At 36.9% G+C, this 20,572-nt stretch overlaps 1 protein-coding gene across 2 annotated transcripts in view; it reads left to right on the forward strand.

The window, feature by feature from the left end:
- The window catches only part of cpne4a (copine IVa), a 53,394-nt gene extending 43,008 nt beyond the window's left edge, over positions 1-10,386 (forward strand). The window contains exons 13-16 of one of the 2 annotated variants that reach the window (XM_057834976.1): positions 3,369-3,420; positions 5,838-5,971; positions 8,742-8,978; positions 9,048-10,386. In XM_057834976.1, coding sequence (XP_057690959.1) covers positions 3,369-3,420; positions 5,838-5,971; positions 8,742-8,978; positions 9,048-9,179 — 555 coding nt within the window. In that variant the 3' untranslated portion in view covers positions 9,180-10,386. Of the gene's footprint in view, positions 1-3,368; positions 3,421-5,837; positions 5,972-8,741 lie in introns of both variants that reach the window. The other variant, XM_057834975.1, reaches the window with a different exon arrangement.
- Positions 10,387-20,572: the final 10,186 nt, after the last annotated feature.

The raw sequence follows: 20,572 nt of genomic DNA on the forward strand, positions 1-20,572 counted from the left end.
AGAAAACAGTCTTGCATACCTCCCAGAGTTCATCAACATTCTTGGGTTTCGTCTTCCATGCTTCCTCTTTCATTCTACCACAGACATGCTCAATAATGTTCATGTCTGGTGACTGGGCTGGCCAGTCCTGGAGGATCTTGATCTTCTTTGCCTTGGGGAACTTTGAGGTAGAGATTGAAGTATGCGATGGAAAACAATCCTGCTGCAGAATTTGTCCCTTTTTATGGTTTTTATTAGGGTTGTTTTGATCATGTTTTTTTGTTCCCGATCCGAACCCGATCCTTTTAGTAATAGTATCTGCCGATCCCGATATTTCCCGATCCGATTGTTTTTTTTTTTTTGCTCCCGATTCAATTCCAATCATTCCCAATAATTTTTCCCGGTCATATACATTTTGGCAATGCATTAAGAAAAAAATGAATAAAACTCAGACCAATATATACATTCAACATACAGTACATATGTACTGTATTTGTTTATTATGACAAATCCTCAAGATGGCATTTACATTATTAACATTCTTTCTGTGAGAGGGATCCACGGATAGAAAGACTTGTGACTTTGTATATTGTGACTAGATATTGCCATCTAGTGTATTTGTTGAGCTTTCAGTAAATGATACTGCAGCCATTCAACCCAAATGCATGATGGGAAATGGACCAATGACTGTGCGTAGTGCTACCAATTCATATATGTTCTCTGCGTTGGGAAATAACATAAGAGTTTAAGAAAAAGATCAATTGCTACCTTGCTTCCCAACATTGCTTCCCATGATATTTCTAATTGTAGGGAGAGGGATTGTAAGGCTTTAGCCTATAATAAAGGATCCAAAGGCTGCCAAAATTCACTCTACTCATTTTACGCTGCCTTTTATCTCTCTAAATGGGTAAAACGGCGCCATTACAGATGGAGCGCGCCATTGCGTGAGTGGGTCGTGCAGCGCATGCATTAATTGCGTTAAATATTTAATGTGATACATTTTTAAAAAATTAATTTCCGCCGTTATTGGTACCTTAAACCTAAACTAAAGACTCTGGCTGAGTGTAACATATTATGTATGTAACGTTAAATACATTTAGAAAACGATTTAATTAAAAAAAATATATATATTACAAAAAAGGCATGGCCGATATTTTTTTGCCGATTCCGATACTTTGAAAATGACGTGATCGGATGCCGATCGATCGGGACATCTCTAGTTTTTTATGGTTAGGAATGGGCTTGAAGGATTGCATCCATGCCGTTCGGCAAGGATTCGTACAAGTCATCAGGAACATCAAAGAAAGTAGTCTCGCATGCCTCCCAGAGTTCATCTTCCATGCTTCTTCTTTCATCCTGTTCATGTCTGGTGACTGGGCTGGCCAGTCCTGGAGGATTTTGATCTTCTTTGCCTTGAAGTATGTGACGGAGCACCATCCTGCTGCAGAATTTGTCCCTTTTTATAGTTAGGAATGTAAGAGGCAGCTAAGATTTGTTGATATTTCAGACTATTTATGTTGCCTTCCACCCTGCAGATCTCTCACACAACCCCATACTGTATCTAACCCCAGACCATGATTTTGCCACCACCAAACTTCACCGTTTTGTAGCAAGAAGTGGATTTTTCAGATGAATCTTCCATTGAATTACACCACAGTCGCCGCAAATATTGCAGGAGACCTACTGGAGCCCGCATGGATCTGAGATTCACTCAGAAAACAGTGAAGTTTGGTTGTGGCAAAATCATGGTCGGGTTACATCCAGTATGGGGGTGTGCGAGAGATCTGCAGGGTGGAAGGCAACGTAAATAGTCTGAAATATCAACAAATCTTAGCTGCCTATTACATTCCTAACCATAAACTGGGACAAATTCTGCAGCAGGACGGTGCTCCATCGCATACTTCAATCTCTACCTCAAAGTTCCTCAAGACAAAGAAGATCAAAATCCGCCAGGTCTGGTTAGCCCAGTCAACAGACATGAACAGGATGAAAAAGGAAGCATGGAAGACGAAACCCAAGAATGTTGATGAACTCTGGGAGGCACGCAAGACTGCTTTCTTTGGTGTTCCTGATGACTTGTATGAATCCTTTCCAAACCGCATGGACGCAGTCCTTCAAGCCCATGGAAGTCATACAAAATATTAAATTTGGATCTCACAGCACCACTACTTAATCCGCTTATGTTATGTAACTTATTTTTGTATTTAAAGTACATTTTTTGTTTAATTTTCCCACTACTCTCTGTAGGCGACAAAACTTTTGTCTTGCCAAAATTTGACCTTTATGTCTTCATGAAATGATAAATCTTTTTTCAGTCAAACAAATATATTTTTGTTAGGGCTGTTAAAATTATCGCGTTAACGGGCAGTAATTATTTTTTTAAAATTAATCACATTAAAATATTTGACTAATATATAAAAAATATTTTTTTAAACATTTGAATAAATGATAGAACAGTGACATGTCCACTTGTTACTTGTGTTTTTTGGAGTTCTTTCGCCCTCTGCTAGCGCTTGGGTGCGACTGATTATATAGGCTTCAGCACCCATGAGCATTGTGTAAGTAATTATTGACATCAACAATGGCGGGCTACTATGGTAGTTTATTTTTTGATTGAAAATTTTACAAATGTTATTAAAACGAAAACATGAAGAAGGGTTTTGATATAAAATTTCTATAACTTGTACTAACATTTATCTTTTAAGAACTACAAGTCTTTCTATCCATGGATCGCTTTAACAGAATGTTAATAATGGTAATACCATTTTGTTGATTTATTGTTATAATAAACAAATACAGTCCTTATGTACCGTATGTTGAATGTATATATCCGTCTTGTGTCTTATCTTTCCATTCCAACAATAATTTACAGAAAAATATGGCATATCTTATAGATGGTTTGAATTGCGATTAATTACGATTAATTCATTTTTAAGCTGTAATTAACTCGATTAAAATTCTTAATCGTTCGACACCCCTAATTTTTGTACATTCAACATCATTTGGGAGGGTCTTAGCTTTCATATGAGCCATTTCTGAAACCAAATGAATATTTAAAAGTCAGGTTATTTGCAATTGTTCCTACAAAATGGATAAGCGACAAGACTTTTTTGTCAGGGACTGTATACTGTAAATATACTGTAAATGGTATATTATCGGCAAGCCAGGTAGCGAAATCGGCTGCCTGGCTACATCTACTTAAAAGCGCTAACGGCTAAATGCTAACACATACAAACAAAGCTTCCAATAAGAGCCACAGGCAAAAATTATTATATAAAAGATGAAAAAGTCTAGTTGACGTTGACGATTGAATTTTTTGGGGGGTTGAAGCAGACATCAAAGAGGCTTGCTGTCCATCCAACGCTCTTCGTCCTCTTACTCCCCTGCAGGTCTCCCATGACTTTGCGGTGAATTTTAACGAGGAGAACCCCGAGTGCGCAGGTAAGTGCTTTGAAGTCGACTCACTCACTTAGAAAAAGAACAAATTATAACTCTTGAGCAAGGAAGAATGGGAATTGGGAAATATGTACGTAAAAATTATTTGAATTTACATATGTATATAGGACATTGTACTCAATTTCTGTATATTGCTGGCCTGAATTATGCTTTTTATATGTGTTTTTACTACATTCATAAAGGACATGGGGGGGGGGGGTCAAACTTGCTTCCAATTGTGGTCCATATTTTGCTACAATATATTATTTTAAATAAATAATAATTAAAATTTTTAAAAATGAGTCAATAAATATATCTTTTTAAAAAAATCACATATATTGCCATGGGCTTTAGAATATAATCTTAAATAAAATAATTAGTTTGAAACAATTTAAAAAATGAATGAATAAAATAGTAGCAAAATATAAATAAAATTCAAGGGTGTCATTCACATATGTTGCCATGATCAATTAAAAAAAAAATAGAATTTTAAATAAAATATCAAACAGCAATAACAATAATAAATGAATGAAATAGTAAGAATAAATTAATAAATAATTAAAAAAATAATTTGATTATAAAAATAACAGTAATTTAAAATAAATAAGTAAAACAAATGAAGTCATTTAAAAAAAATAGTGCCTTTCATATTTTGCCATGGGCAATAAAAGTATTATCTTAAATAAAATAATTAATTTGAAACGATTACAAAAAAAAAATCAATGAATAAAAAAATAATATTTTTTTAGAGTGGAGTTTACATCTGTTGCCATGGGTAATTATATTTTAAACAAATCATTTAAAATAAATTAATGATTTTTACTTTTTTCAATAGTGGCAGTCATATATTTTGCCCTGGGCAAAAAAAACAAATATAATATCAAATTAAATTGATTTAAAACAATTTTTAAAAATAAAATAATTAGTTCGAAACAATTTAAAAATGAATGAATAAAATAGTAGCAAAATAAATAAATATATAAAAAATTAAAGGGTGGCACTCACATATGCTGACATGGTCAATTAAAAAAAAAAAAAAAAAAAAAATTAAATAAAGTAATTAATATCAAACAGCAATAACAACAATAAATGAATGAAATAGTAATAAGGATAAATTAATAAATAATTTAAAAAATAATTTGATTATAAATATAACAGTAATTTAAAATAAATAAGTAAAACAAATTACGTCATTTTTAAAAAATAGTGCCTTTCATATTTTGCCATGGGCAATAAAAGTATTATTTTAAATAAAATAATTCATTTGAAACGATTACAAAAAAAAAATCAATGAATAAAAAAATAATATTTTTTTAGAGTGGAGTTTACATCTGTTGCCATGGGTATTTATATTTTAAACAAATCATTTAAAATAAATTAATAATTTTTACTTTTTTCAATGGTGGCATTCATATATTTTGCCCTGGGCAAAAAAAAACAAATATAATTTCAAATTAAATTGAGTTAAAACAATTTAAAAAAATAATAAATTTGTCATAAAAAATAATAATTAAAAAAAAAAAATCTTATTCTTATTCTTAATCTTAACATAATTTTCCATTGGCAGGAAAAAATTGTAATAATTAATTCTTAATTTCAAATGAAATATTTCATTTGAAATGATTTAGTAATGAATGAATAAAATATTAATGGAAAATAAAACGAATAAATTCAAAATAACAATAAGTAAAAGAATTTAAAAATAATTAAAAAAATAAATTAGTACATCAAAATAGTAATAAAATAATTATTTAATTGTAAGAAGGGTGGTGTTTACATTTGCCATGGCCAATAAGAATATCATTAATACTGAATAACATAAAATAATCCATTAAATATCATTTAAATGTATTCATTAAAAACATGAATGAATGATTAAAAAAAAGTCTGGCCCACATGTATTCTTCTCTTATGTATTATTATTATTATTATTTTTTTTAAAACATAGCTCAAGCTAACGCTAACCTTTGGTGTTTTTACCAATAAGTGAACAGCTTACACATCAATAGATAACACCTGGGCGAGACAAAAAGCTGAGGGACACTAATTGCTAAAAAACAAACAAAAATGAATGCTGGTGATTGACGTCCAATCCACTTGAACTGACAGCAAACGATCATTCGTTGTATATTTACACATATACGAAAATGTCAAGCAGGATTTTCAGCTTTAGTTGATGACTTTCACGCCTCAACTCTAATCTGAGGTCATCCCATTTGTCAGCTAAACTAACCGCTAACGCCATCGCGCCGCTAAAGGTCATGTACTAAAGTGCTAATTAAAAGCGCCGGCGTTCCCTCGGCGACGGTTCCCAGACATCAGAGATGTTTCCATCTCACTCAGTGTGACGCGAGCTAGCGCAAAGTGGGCCGGGACGAGTGAAGTGACACATCTGAGCCCGTTTGATGGTGTCGTTTGCCAAGGCATACAGGGCGTGGTGGAGGCCTACCAGGCGTGCTTACCCAAACTTCAACTCTACGGACCTACCAACATCGCTCCCATTATACACAAAGTGGCCAACTCCGCCTCCCAAGAGGTTCACACCAAAGAAGCAATGGTAAAACACTAACACATCAACACCTCCAATGTACAGTGGTATATCTAGATATGAAATAAATGTCAATCGGATTGATATTTTGAGAACTATTTCTACTAAACACATTAAATTAGCCGTCATGTTCTCTGATTGATTTATTTTAGGGCTGTCAAACGATTACAATTTTTAATCGAGTTAATTACAGCTTAAAAATTAATTCATCGCAATTAATCGCAATTCAAACCATCTATAAAATATGCCATATTTTTCTGTAAATTATTGTTGGAATGGAAAGATAAGACAAGATGGATACATTCAACATACGGTACATAAGGACTGTATTTGTTTATTATAACAATAAATTAACAAGATGGCATTAACATTATTAACATTCTGTTAAAGCGATCCATGGATAGAAAGGTAGTTCTCAAAAGATAAATGTTAGTACAAGTTATAGAAATTTTATATTAAAACCCTTCTTAATGTTTTCGTTTTCATAAAATTTGTAAAATTTTCAATCAAAAAATAAACTAGTAGCCCACCATTGTTGATGTCAATAATTACTTACACAATGCTCATGGGTGCTGAAGCCTATAAAATCAGTCGCACCCAAGCGCCAGCAGAGGGCGGCAAAACTCCATAAAACACAATTAACAAGTGGGCATTTCACTGTACTGTCATTTAAATCTGTCTGAGCGGGGCATGTGCGTTAATTGCGTCAAATATTTTAACGTGATTAATTTTAAAAAATAATTACCGCCCATTAACGCGATAATTTTGACAGCCCTAATTTATTTGTAATGCTTTGTCAACCCCTAGTGGCGCTTAAGTTTGTTTGGCTCATTTTACAGATCTTATCACATGACTACTGGAGCTCATAGCAAACACTTCTTATAGCTAACTTGTTTGCTATTTCATTTAACTCTTTGTGCCTTCGAAGTTATATTGTATTATATCAAGGTATATTTTCATATTTCATATACATTAGCATTAGCATTGTGCTATTTATGGTGGCCAGAACTTTAAAAAGGATAACGTAAGTGCTCATTTCTCATTAAATACAAATCAACATGTAAAGTAATCAATAAAAGCATGAAATATCCCCGACCGAAAAATTGCTCTTTATTCTGGTGCTTGCGTAAAAATCCGCGCAGATTTTTTTTTTTTTTTTGCGTAGCAGATAAAACGGGTTAATTTTTTTTTTTTTTTTTGTTATGTGATTTGCCGTTGTGTTTTTAAATTTGACATTGTGTTTGGCACTTCACGGCCCCCGTAATTACAGAACGTATGATCAATCTTTTTCGTAATATGAAGTGGAAAAATCTTGGAAATTTTTTTTGTAAAATGTTGAGGTACTTTAGATATTATTCCTTATTCTTTTCTTTTTTTTTAAATTTATCATTAAAAAAGTTAACATTTTTTAATATATAATATATATATACATATATATATATACATACATATTTACATATATTTGTATATTTATATATGTTTTTTGGTAATTTCATTTTGTTTACATTCCCCCCCAAAAATTTATTCAGTCTACTTTTTTTTCCCCCAAATTATATCCTACAGAATTGACATTGCGCTTCAGTTTTTGTTTACTTACTTGCGTATTTGCCCAGGAACACATATTTTTTCAAAGTAAATGCCATAGTTTATGACAAAAAAAAATCTTTCAAAATTGTGATTTAAAAAAAAAATTTTTTTTTTTTTTTTTTGTAGCATCTTCATCCACTAAAGCATAACTGTTTCAAATTTGATCTTTTCCATTTTTATTATTTTTATAATTTACATTAAAAAAAATATTAATGTATTTAATTTTATCCAACATAAGTGACGCTTTATTTATTTATTTATTTTAGGTAATGTACTTTTTCACTGAAACTTTTTTTTTTTTCAATAATTTTTTTATTTTTAAAATGTTGCTCTTTTTAAGTTGTATATATATATATTTTTTTTAAATATTTTTGGGATAACACACTTGTTTTTAAACAGACCTTTTCTATGCACAGTATATTCATTTATTATTTAAAAGTTATTTTAAAAAATATGTAAGTAATTTAAATTTCTTTTATTTTAAAAAATTAAATAATTAATAATAAAATACAGTATAATCAATAATGAAATATAAATTTTCAGGGGGTAGCTATAGCATTTATTCCAATCTTTTTCCAGGATTAATATTTTTTTTACCTTTATTATTTGAAAATGATAGATTTTTTTTCTTTTAAATGTGTTTTTTAAAAATTTCCAACTATATTTCACTTTAGTTTTAAATTTTATTAATTTTTTTATTATAAATAAAAACATAAAAGAAGCCTTCACTTTCATGGGAAGAAAAAATGTTTAAAATCTGAAAACCAAAATCTATAATATTTTGTGTGTGTATATATATATATATATATTAGCATTTTGTATAGTATAGGATATGTATCATGTACACTACATATTTTTTTATGGTATATTATTTTTTTTTCTTATTTTATTTTACCTTTGTCGTTTTAAAGTTATATATTTTCTGTAAAATATGTTTATTTGAAAATTTTTTTAACTATTTTGAATGAATTCTATTTTTTAAATTTTTTTTAAAATTTTGAATGAAAACAGAAAAGCAGCCTAATGTCACCTACATGAGAAAATATAAAAAATAAATTTTCCAATTTGACTATTTTTGATTTATGTAACATTATTATGATTTCGTATATACAAATATATAAACGTATACACATGTATATCGCTATATTTTTTTTCAAAGCATACTTAAGTTTCCATGACTTGTGGACGGCAGCAATACTTCATCCTTCTGATCCTGACGGACGGCGTGATCACGGACATGGCGGACACGCGCGAGGCCATCGTGCAGGCCTCGCACCTGCCCATGTCGGTCATCATCGTGGGCGTGGGAAACGCCGACTTCGGGGACATGCAAGTTCTGGACGGCGACGACGGGATCCTCCGCTCGCCCCGGGGGGAGCCCGTCCTCAGAGACATCGTCCAGTTCGTGCCCTTTAGGAACTTTAAGCACGTGAGCCACTCGCCGACTCCATCGTCCGCCCAAATCGACCGTCGTCACGTTTTGCTTCACCGCCCTCAGGCGTCGCCGGCGGCGCTGGCCAAGAGCGTGCTGGCCGAGGTTCCCAACCAGGTGGTGGACTACTACAACAGCAGAGGCATCAAACCCAAAGCGGCTAGCCAGTACCACGCCTCCAGAACCTTTGGACCTTGAACGTCCGGGATGGCGGCAAATACCTGAAAAGCACAATTTCTTGGAGTTTGTGAATGTTTAACTGCAACCCCAATTTCCTCCTTTGTTTGTGTTTCGAGGGCGTGACTTCCTGTGTCGTGTGGGAGCATGTGATCGGTTAGCTAGCCTGTTAGCCTGACTAGCTCTTTGTAGCGGTTTAAAAGTGTTAGCGCCTTTTCGGAAAAGGGTATGTCGGCGGCTTGCGAGATGGGAGGAGATGTCGTGGGAGTCATTGGTCGAAAGCTAACGCTATTCGTAACCCTAACCTTAGCCACGCGGGTGTCAACGAAGCGTCTAACGGAGGCTAGTGGAAGCTAGCGTAGGGTGAGCAAACGTCCTCTTTTGCCCGGACAAGTCCTACTTTCACATAGTGTCCTCGTGGTCCGGGCGGGTTTTATAAATTGATAAAAATTTCCGGTTTTTATGATTTTTCACGGGACCAATTTGAAGAGAATCCCTCCGACCAGGGCCGGCCCAGCCTATACGCAGACTATGCAGCTGCTTAGGGCCCCTGACCACTAGGGGGCCCCCAATCTGGCAATTGTTTAATTTATATTGTAGTTTGTTTACTACAGTTTGCTTTATTTGACTTTTGTGAGTTTTGATACTTGATTACAAGCTTAAAAAAATAAAAGCCTGCCTCCGACCGCTGGGTGGCAGCAGTTGACATGGCTCCTACGAGAATGGAGGGAAGTAGTAGTTCTTCTTGTTTTTTGTTGGCAGTTTACCCTTATCATGAGGTATTAACGCCATCTACTGGGTTGACGATTTGGCCACAATGCCTGAATTTTTTTTTTTTTTAATGATAAATACGTATATAATGGCAACTGTTGACTTCTGTTGGAGGTTTGACTGTAAAATCCCGTTTGGTGTCGCATCGGCGCGCTGCCGATGATTGTAAACTTTTATAGCAAAGCTTGATTTTTGCCTCAGCTAGCTATCAGTAAGCTAAACCGCGCTAGGCATTATGAGAAACGAAGTTTTGAACTGCTACGTTTGGAAACATGCTGATTGAATAGTTTGTCAGTTTATTTCAGTTTTTGTTTGTGTGCAATCTAGAACATTGAATGAGAACATCAATTGAATGGGAATAACAATTTGTCAAGGACAATTGTCGTGATAGTAATTTAAAAAAATGTTTAGTTGGCACATAGCTTACTGTGTGTATGTGTATTGACTGGACTACATTTCTATGGGTCTGCATTATATATATACATATATATATATATATATATATATATATATATATATATATATATATACACACACACATATATATATATATATATGTATATATATATATATATATACATATATATATATATACATATATATATATGTATATATATACACACATATATATATATATGTATATATATATATATATATACATATATATATATACATATATATATATATGTATATATATATATACATATACATATATATATATATACATATATATATATATGTATATATATATATATATATATATATATATATATATATATATATATATATACAGTGCCTTGCAAAAGTATTCGGCCCCCTTGAATCTTGCAACCTTTCGCCACATTTCAGGCTTCAAACATAAAGATATGAAATTTAATTTTTTTGTCAAGAATCAACAACAGTGGGACACAATCGTGAAGTGAAACAACATTTATTGGATAATTTAAACTTTTTTAACAAATAAAAAACTGAAAAGTGGGGCGTGCAATATTATTCGGCCCCTTTACTCTCAGTGCAGCAAACTCACTCCAGAAGTTCAGTGAGGACCTCTGAATGATCCAATGTTGTCCTAAATGACCGATGATGATAAATAGAATCCACCTGTGTGTAATCAAGTCTCCGTATAAATGCACCTGCTCTGTGATAGTCTCAGGGTTCTGTTTAAAGTGCAGAGAGCATTATGAAAACCAAGGAACACACCAGGCAGGTCCGAGATACTGTTGTGGAGAAGTTTAAAGCCGGATTTGGATACAAAAAGATTTCCCAAGCTTTAAACATCTCAAGGAGCACTGTGCAAGCCATCATAGTGAAATGGAAGGAGCATCAGACCACTGCAAATCTACCAAGACCCGGCCGTCCTTCCAAACTTTCTTCTCAAACAAGGAGAAAACTGAGCAGAGATGCAGCCAAGAGGCCCATGATCACTCTGGATGAACTGCAGAGATCTACAGCTGAGGTGGGAGAATCTGTCCATAGGACAACAATCAGTCGTACACTGCACAAATCTGGCCTTTATGGAAGAGTGGCAAGAAGAAAGCCATTCCTCAAAGATATCCATAAAAAGTCTCGTTTAAAGTTTGCCACAAGCCACCTGGGAGACACACCAAACATGTGGAAGAAGGTGCTCTGGTCAGATGAAACCAAAATTGAACTTTTTGGCCACAATGCAAAACGATATGTTTGGCGTAAAAGCAACACAGCTCATAACACTGAACACACCATCCCCACTGTCAAACATGGTGGTGGCAGCATCATGGTTTGGGCCTGCTTTTCTTCAGCAGGGACAGGGAAGATGGTTAAAATTGACGGGAAGATGGATGCAGCCTAATACAGGAACATTCTGGAAGAAAACCTGTTGCTATCTGCACAAGACCTGAGACTGGAACGGAGATTTATCTTCCAACAGGACAATGATCCAAAACATAAAGCCAAATCTACAATGGAATGGTTCAAAAAATAAACGTATCCAGGTGTTAGAATGGCCAAGTCAAAGTCCAGACCTGAATCCAATGGAGAATCTGTGGAAAGAGCTGAAGACTGCTGTTCACAAACACTCTCCATCCAACCTCACTGAGCTCGAGCTGTTTTGCAAGGAAGAATGGGCAAGAATGTCAGTCTCTCGATGTGCAAAACTGATAGAAACATACCCCAAGCGACTTGCAGCTGTAATTGGAGCAAAAGGTGGCGCTACAAAGTATTAACGCAAGGGGGACGAATAATATTGCACGCCCCACTTTTCAGTTTTTTATTTGTTAAAAAGGTTTAAATTATCCAATAAATGTTGTTCCACTTCACGATTGTGTCCCACTTGTTGTTGATTCTTGACAAAAAAATTAAATTTCATATCTTTATGTTTGAAGCCTGAAATGTGGCGAAAGGTTGCAAGATTCAAGGGGGCCGAATACTTTTGCAAGGCACTGTATATATATATATATATTTTTTTTTTTAAGTCTTTTTTTTTTTTTTTTCATACTGCATTTTTCCATCCAGAGTGAGGGGGCACACTTTAAATATATTAAAGCGATATAGGCATCTTTGAGTGAACTTCGAGTAAAATTCAAGTATCTTGAGGCCGGGCTGAGGCTGGGCTGAGTGTCCTCTTTTTTAGAAATCAAAATATGGTCACCCTAAGCTAGCGGAGTTAAGCTAGTTGCTAAAGGTACCAGACAACACGCAGTTTTAATTAATATTTTCAAATTCGAAATTAATATAGGTAAGCTAGCATGCTAATATCTAAGTCAGTTGTTTTTAACCTTGCTAAAGATACCAAACATTTCGGAACTGAATAATAAAGCAACATTGTTCATAAAATCATGAAAATCTAGGGCTGTTCAGTCCCTGTACGACCGGTGTCAGAGTTTGGTCCGCATTGCCGGCAGTAAGTCGAATTCGTTCCCAGTGAGGGTTGGACTCTGCCAAGGCTGCCCTTTGTCACCGATTCTGTTTATAATTTTTATGGTCAGAATTTCAAGGCGCAGCTGAAGCGTTGAGGGGGTCCGGTTTGGTGACCTCAGCATTACATCGCTGCTTTTTGCAGATGATGTGGTGCTGTTGGCTTCATCAGGTCATGACCTCCAACTCTCACTGGAGCGGTTCGCAGTCGAGTGCGAAGCGGTCAGGATGAAGATAAGCACCTCCAAATCCGAGACCATGGTCCTCAGTTGGAAGAGGGTGGAGTGCCCTCTCCGGGTCGGGGATGAGATCCTGCCCCAAGTGGAGGAGTTCAAGTATCTTGGGGTCTTGTTTACAAGTGAGGGTAGGAGGGAGCAGGACATCGACAGGCTGATCGGTGCAGCGTCTGCAGTAATGCGGACGCTGTACCGGTCCGTAGTGGTGGTCAATTTACAAGTCGATCTACGTTCCTACCCTCACCTATGGTCACGAGCTGGGGGTCGTGACCGAAAGAACAAGATCCTGGATACAAATGGCCAAAATGAGTTTTCTCCGCAGGGTGTCCGGGCTGTCCCTTAGCGATAGGGTGAGAAGCTGGGTCATCCAGGAGGGCCTCAGGGTCGAGTCACTACTCCTCTGCGTTGAGAGGAGCCAGCTAAGGTGGCTTGGGCATCTGGTTCGGATGCCCCCTGGACGCCTCCCTGGCGAGGTGTTCTGGGCACGTCCCACCTGCGAGAGGCCCCGGGGACGACCCAGGACACGCTGGTCTCTCGGCTGGCCTGGGAATGCCTTGGGGTCCTGCCGGAGGAGCTGGTTGAAGTGGCTGGGGAGAGGGAAGTCTGGGCTTTCCTGCTAAAGATGCTGCCCCCGCAACCCGACCTCGGAGCAAGCGGAGGATGGTGATGGGGATGGGTATGGGATGAAAATCTATATACCTAAGCTAGCAAGCTAATATATAAGTGAATCTGGCTCAAGAATTTAGTGGAAGCTAGTGGAATCTGACAAGCAAGCTTGTTGGCCAATGATTGTTAAGCACATGAATTTAGCGGAAGCTAGTGGAAGCAAGCTAGTCAGCCAATCATGTTTTAAAGCACCAGTGACGCCTCTGTTCCCCTGCAATGTGGTCTACAGTAAACCCTATTCCTAACTGCCATCAACCAGCCCCCGGTCAACGAAGCCTCTAGCGGAAGCTAGCAGAAGCTATCGAAAGCCACTGGAAGAAGCTTGTTGGCCAATGATTTTTAGGCAAAAGAATTTAGTGGATGCTAGCGGAAGCAAGCTAGTCAGCCAGTCATATTTTATCAGAACCAGTGACGCCCCTGTCACCTTATCCTCAACCGTACCCTCGTGCCCCTGGCGCGTAGTTTATAGCTAACCCTATTCATAACGCTATCATCAACCACGCCACGGTCAACGAAGCCTTTAGTGGAAGCTAGCAGAAGCTACCGAAAGCCATTGTAAGAAGCTAGTTGCCCAATGATTTTTAGGCAAAAGAATTTAGCGGAAGCTAGCGGAAGCAAGCTTGTCAGCCAATCATATTTTATAAGCACCAGTGACGCCTCCGTCACCTTAACCTCAACCGCACCCCTGTGCACTTGACACTTGATTGATAGCTAATTCTTGTCGTAACCCTGTCAGCAAGCCAGTTGGCCAATGAGTTTTAAGCACACGAATTTAGGGGAAGCTACCGGAAGCCAGCTAATGTTTTAAAGCACAAGTGAAACCCCCATATTCCTGGCACGTGGCCTATAGCTAACTAGCCAGCAGAATATATCGAAATTCACTGGAAGTAGCTAGTTGGCCAATGATTCTTTGGCAAAATAATTTGATTGTAGCTAGCAGAAGCAAGCTAGTCAGCCAATCATGTTTTAAAGCACCAGTGACGCCCCTGTCATCCTGGCACGTGGTCAATAGCTACCCCCATTCGTAACCCTATCGTCAACCACACCCCTGTCAACGAAGCATCTAGCGGAAGCTACCGGAGGCCAGCGGAAGCTAGCACAGGCTAGCGGAAGCCACCAATAGCTACTGGAAAAAGCCCGTTGTACAATGGTTTTTAAGTACAAGAAGTTAGTGGAAGCTAGTGAAAGCTAGAAGAAGCTACCGGAGGTCAGCTAGCACAAGAATTTAGCGGTAGCAAGCTAGTTGGCCAATCATGATTTATTAGCACAACCCCCGAGAACTAGCAACGCCCCTGTCAAAATGACATTTGCGTGACAACGTATGTGCGTTATCGTTGGCGCTTGTGACCTGTTTTTGATCATTAGCGCTTTGCTGCCACGCCCCCATTTCTTGACACGCCCCCGTCTCGCAAGCCGCTTACAGACACAATCGCCTTTAGTCGTGCATGCCAGGCGGAGGAAAGCGCACGTGACGACGAGTACCTTCAATTTTGGATGTTTTCGGTTAACTTAACGGTAGCTGGCATTGCGGTTTTGCATGCGATAACATATCTGATAGCCTGACCTGCGTAGCCTCCATTTTTCTTATGCTAGGAAAACGTTACGTTTGATGTGTTCAGATCTTCTGTCTTCCTGGCGGCCAGTTTGATGCCTGACGCAGAACTGTTTGACACAAGATGGCGGACGGGTAACATGGCACGATGACGACGATTAAAACTTTTACTACCGTCAAGATCGGAGTTTGTGTTTTGCTTTCGCGTTGCTGCTTTCACAGTAAAACTCATTATTGTACCTTCATGCCTCTTATGGGTTTAGCTTAACTCATTCATTGCCTTTGACAGATGTCCAATTTTTTTAAAACTAGGAGGACTGACTGTGAGTGTTCATCTTTCATTGAAGTCAGTGGCAGATAATTAATGAAACTCATCAACATACCTTGATCAAACTTGTATCTTAGTAAAACCCTAAAATTCACGGGACATATTTTTTAAACAACAATAACATGAACGTACCTTGATAAAAATTGGAGCGTACATTTATTCATGCTTTGATAAAATGCACAGGTGTACATTTCATGAAGGTACCTTAATAAATCTAAAGTGGGTAACTAGCAAAACTCATGAAAGTACCTTGATAAAACCAGAGTGTACATTTATCAAACTCTTGATTATACCTTGCTAGAACTCATGAGTATACCTTAAAACTCATGAAAATGACTTTAGCAAAACTCATTAACATACCTTGATAAAACTGGTGGGTGCCTTAATGAAACTCCAGATCCTGCCTTGATGGAACTCAAAAGTGTACGTTTGAAGTCATGAGTGTACCTTAAAAAAATCATGCGACATACTTTACCAAAACTCATGAACATACCTTGATAAGAATAAGTGTACATTCATGAAACTCCTGATCAGTCTTTGATAGAAATCAGAAGTCTACCATAAAACTCATGAGTGTACCTTAAAACAATTCACGGGGATAAGATTACCAAAATTTATGAAAGTACCTGGATAAAATTTGAGTGTACCTTTATCAAAATCCTGATCATATTATATAATCAAAACTATACCTTAAAAATCATAAAACTGACTTAGGCAAAATTCATGAATGTACCTTTATCAAACTCCTGATAACACTTTGCTAGTAACTTTTAAGTAGACCTTAAAACTCATAAAATCTACTTTGGGCTAATTCATGAACATGCCTTCATAAAACTGAAGTGTACCTGAGTAAAACTCATAATCCTACCTTTCTAGAACTCACAAGTGTACTTTAAAACTCATGAAAGTGACTTTTACTGAACTCATCAATGTACCTTAATAAAATCTATATGTTGATGAAACTCCTGAGCATACCTTGTTAACATTCACCTTAGAGAAACTCACAATCGTACCTTGCTAAAACTCAATAGTATACAATAAAAGTCATAAAACTTTTACAAAACTCATTAACGTACCTTAATAAAACATAATTATATAGTAATGAAACTCCTGCGCATACATTGTTAAAATTCACTTGTGTACCTTTATCAAATTCCTGATCACACCTTGCTAGAACTCACAAGTATACCTTTAAGACTCATGGAACTTTTACCAAACTCATCACTGGACCTTAATAAAACTTAGGTAGATGTTACTGAAACTCCTGAGCATACCGTGTTGAAATTCACCTGTGTGCCTTAGTGAAACTTTTAATAATACCTTGCTAGAATTCATGAGTATACCTTGAAACTCATGAAACTGACTTTTACAAAACTCATGAACATACCTTGATAAAACAATTATATGGTAATAAAACCCCTGTGCATACCTTGTTAAAATTCACTTGTGTACCTTCATCAAATTCCTGATCATACCTTGCTAGAACTCACAAGTATACAATAAAAGTCATAAAACTGACTTTCACAAAACTCATTAACGTACCTTAATAAAACATAATTACATGGTAATGAAACTCCTGCGCACACATTGTTAAAATTCACTTGTGTACCATTATCAAATTCCTAAACACACCTTGCTAGAACTCACAAGTATACCTTTAAGACTCATGAAACTGACTTTTACAAAACTCATGAACATACCTTGATAAAACAGAATTATATGGTAATAAAACCCCTGTGCATACCTTGTTAAAAATCACTTGTGTACCTTCATCAAATTCCTGATTTTACCTTGCTAGAACTCACAAGTATACATTAAAACTCATGGAACGGACTTTTCCTAAACTCATCAATGTACCTCTTTAAAATCTAAGTATATGTTAATAAAATTCCTGCGCATACCTTGTTAAAATTCACTTGTGTACCTTAGTGAAACTCACAATCATATTGTGCTAGAACTCACAAGTATATTTTAGAACTCATGAAACTGAATTTACAAAACTCATTAACATACCTCAATAAAACATAATTACATGTTAATGAAACTACTGCGCATACCTTCATTAAAATCCACTTGTATACCTTCATCAAATTCCTGATTATACCTTGCTAGACCTCACAAGTACAATGGGGCAAATGAGTATTTAGTCAACCACCAAGTGTGCAAGTTCTCCTACTTGAAAATATTAATAGAGGCCTGTAATTGTCAACATGGGTAAACCTCAACCGTGAGAGACAGAATGTGGACAAAAAAAAAAAACAGAAAATCACATTGTTTGATTTTTAAATAATTTATTTGCAAATTAGAGTGGAAATTAAGTATTTGGTCACCTACGAACAAGCAAGAGTTCTGGCTGTCAAAGAGGTCTAACTTCTTCTAACGAGGCTCCACTTGTTACCTGTATTAATGGCACCTGTTTTAACTCAGTATCGATATAAAAGACACCTTTCCACAACCTCAGTCAGTCACACTCCAAACTCCACTATGGCCAAGACTAAAGAGCTGCCGAAGGACACCAGAGACAAAATTATAGACCTGCACCAGGCTGGAAAGACTGAATCTGCAATAGGTAAAACGCTTGGTGTAAGGAAATCAACTGTGGGAGCAATTATTAGTAAATGGAAGACATACAAGACCACTGATAATCTGGGGCTCCATGCAAGAACTCACCCCGTAGCGTCAAAATGATAACAAGAACGGTCAGCAAAAATCCCAGATCCACACGGGGGGACCTAGTGAATGACCTACAGAGAGCTGGGACCACAGTAACAAAGGCTACTATCAGTAACACAATGCGCCGCCAGGGACTCAAATCCTGCACTGCCAGACGTGTCCCCCTGCTGAAGAAAGTACACGTCCAGGCCCGTCTGCGGTTCGCTAGAGAGCATTTGGATGATCCAGAAGAGGACTGGGAGAATGTGTTATGGTCAGATGAAACCAAAATAGAACTTTTTGGTAGAAACACAGGTTCTCGTGTTTGGAGGAGAAAGAATACTGAATTGCATCCGAAGAACACCATACCAACTGTGAAGCATAGGGGTGGAAACATCATGCTTTGGGGCTGTTTTTCTGCAAAGGGACCAGGACGACTGATCTGTGTAAAGGAAAGAATGAATGGGGCCATGTATGGAAAGATTTGGAGTGAAAATCTCCTTCCATCAGCAAGGGCATTGAAGATAAGACGTGGCTGGGTCTTTCAGCATGACAATGATCCCAAACACACAGCCTGGGCAACAAAGGAGTGGCTTCATAAGGTGCATTTCAAGGTCCTGGAGTGGCCTAGCCAGTCTCCAGATCACAACCCCATAGAAAATCTGTGGAGTTGAAAGTCCGCGGTGCCCAATGACAGCCCCAAAACATCACTGCTCTAGAGGAGATCTGCATGGAGGAATGGGCCAAAATACCAGCAACAGTCTCACTTTGCTCTACCACTATTCTTCCCCTCTCCGTCCCCCATGTCCGCCTCTCCACCTTTGGTTCCAGAGCTTTTAGTCATTGCGCCCCCCACCTCTGGAACTCCCTACCCCCTGATCTCCGCAGCATATGTACTCTATCACTTTTCAAATCTAGACTGAAAACAGACCTGTTCACTCTTTCTTACCCACCATAACCCCTAGCTGTCATATTTTTACTTCTATTGTGCTTTTAATTTTTTATCCTTTTAATACCTTTTTATCGTACTGTGATTCCATGTCTCTTGTGAAGCGTCTTTGTGTGTTTGAAAAGCGCTCTAGAAATAAAATGTATTATTATTATTATTATAATAACAGTGTGTGAAAAGCTTGTGAAGAGTTACAGAAAACGTTTGGCCTCCGTTATTGCCAACAAAGGCTACAAAACAAAGTATTTAGATGAACTTTTGGTATTGACCAAATACTTATTTTCCACCATGATTTGCAAATAAATTCTTTAAAAATCAAACAATGTGATTTTCTGTTTTTTCCCACATTCTGTCTCTCATGGTTGAGGTTTACCCATGTTGACAATTACAGGCCTCTCTAATATTTTCAAGTGGGAGAACTTGCACAATTAGTGGTTGACTAAATACTTATTTGCCCCACTGTATATGGTAATGAAACTCCTGTGCATAACTTGTTAAAATTGACTTGTGTACCTTTATCAAACTCCAAACCCATTAACATACCTTGATAAAACATACTAAGTGACCCAGGAATGTCCAAAAATCAACAGGAATTGACCCAAAATGAATGGTGGGCTGTTCTGGAAATGACCTAAAATCAACAGGAGGTGACCCAAAAACGAACAGGAGTTGACCCGTAAATACCTAAAAATCAAGAGGAAGTGACCCGAAATCAACAGTAATCAGTAGCAATCGCAGCCAGCCCCGCCCAGTCCAAATAAATTGGACATTGAGTCAAACAGGAAGTGGACTGTGGTCATCATGTTGCCGCTGCTTGCATCAGCCAATCCAGACAGAAGCAATCTGCCCAAGAGAGATTGCGCTGAGAAAAAAAAAAAAAGAAAATTCTTCAAAGATTTATATTTCTTCTCAACCGTGACGGGAAACGTTCCACCGAGGCCTCCGGGAAGACGTGACCCTGCTCGAGTCATACACAAAATCCATGCAGAAATAAGTTTTTTTCGTGGACTAAATTAATACATCTCGCACATCATTTAAAATCGTAGCTCACTGTCTCATTGTCAGTTAATAAAGATTGATATTTCATTAATAAGACGTGCATTTAAAATTAAAGTGTGTAACCATTGCCCAGCCCAATGATTTTACCTGTGCATTGTCTACTAATGTCGAGAACCTCTGAAAACCATCATTAAGTGACCCAAAATGAATAGGAAGTGACCTGATAATGCCCCAAAAATCTACATTAGGTGGCCCAAAATGAATAGGAAGTGACCCGGAAATGCCCCAAGATAAAGAGAAAGTGAGCCAAAATTTACAGAAGAGACCCAGAAAATGTCCCAAAATCAACTGTAAATTGCCCAAAATGAA

The sequence above is a fragment of the Corythoichthys intestinalis genome, chromosome 4 (genome assembly GCF_030265065.1).
Source record: "Corythoichthys intestinalis isolate RoL2023-P3 chromosome 4, ASM3026506v1, whole genome shotgun sequence".
In the NCBI taxonomy this organism is placed as follows: Eukaryota; Metazoa; Chordata; class Actinopteri; order Syngnathiformes; family Syngnathidae; genus Corythoichthys; species Corythoichthys intestinalis.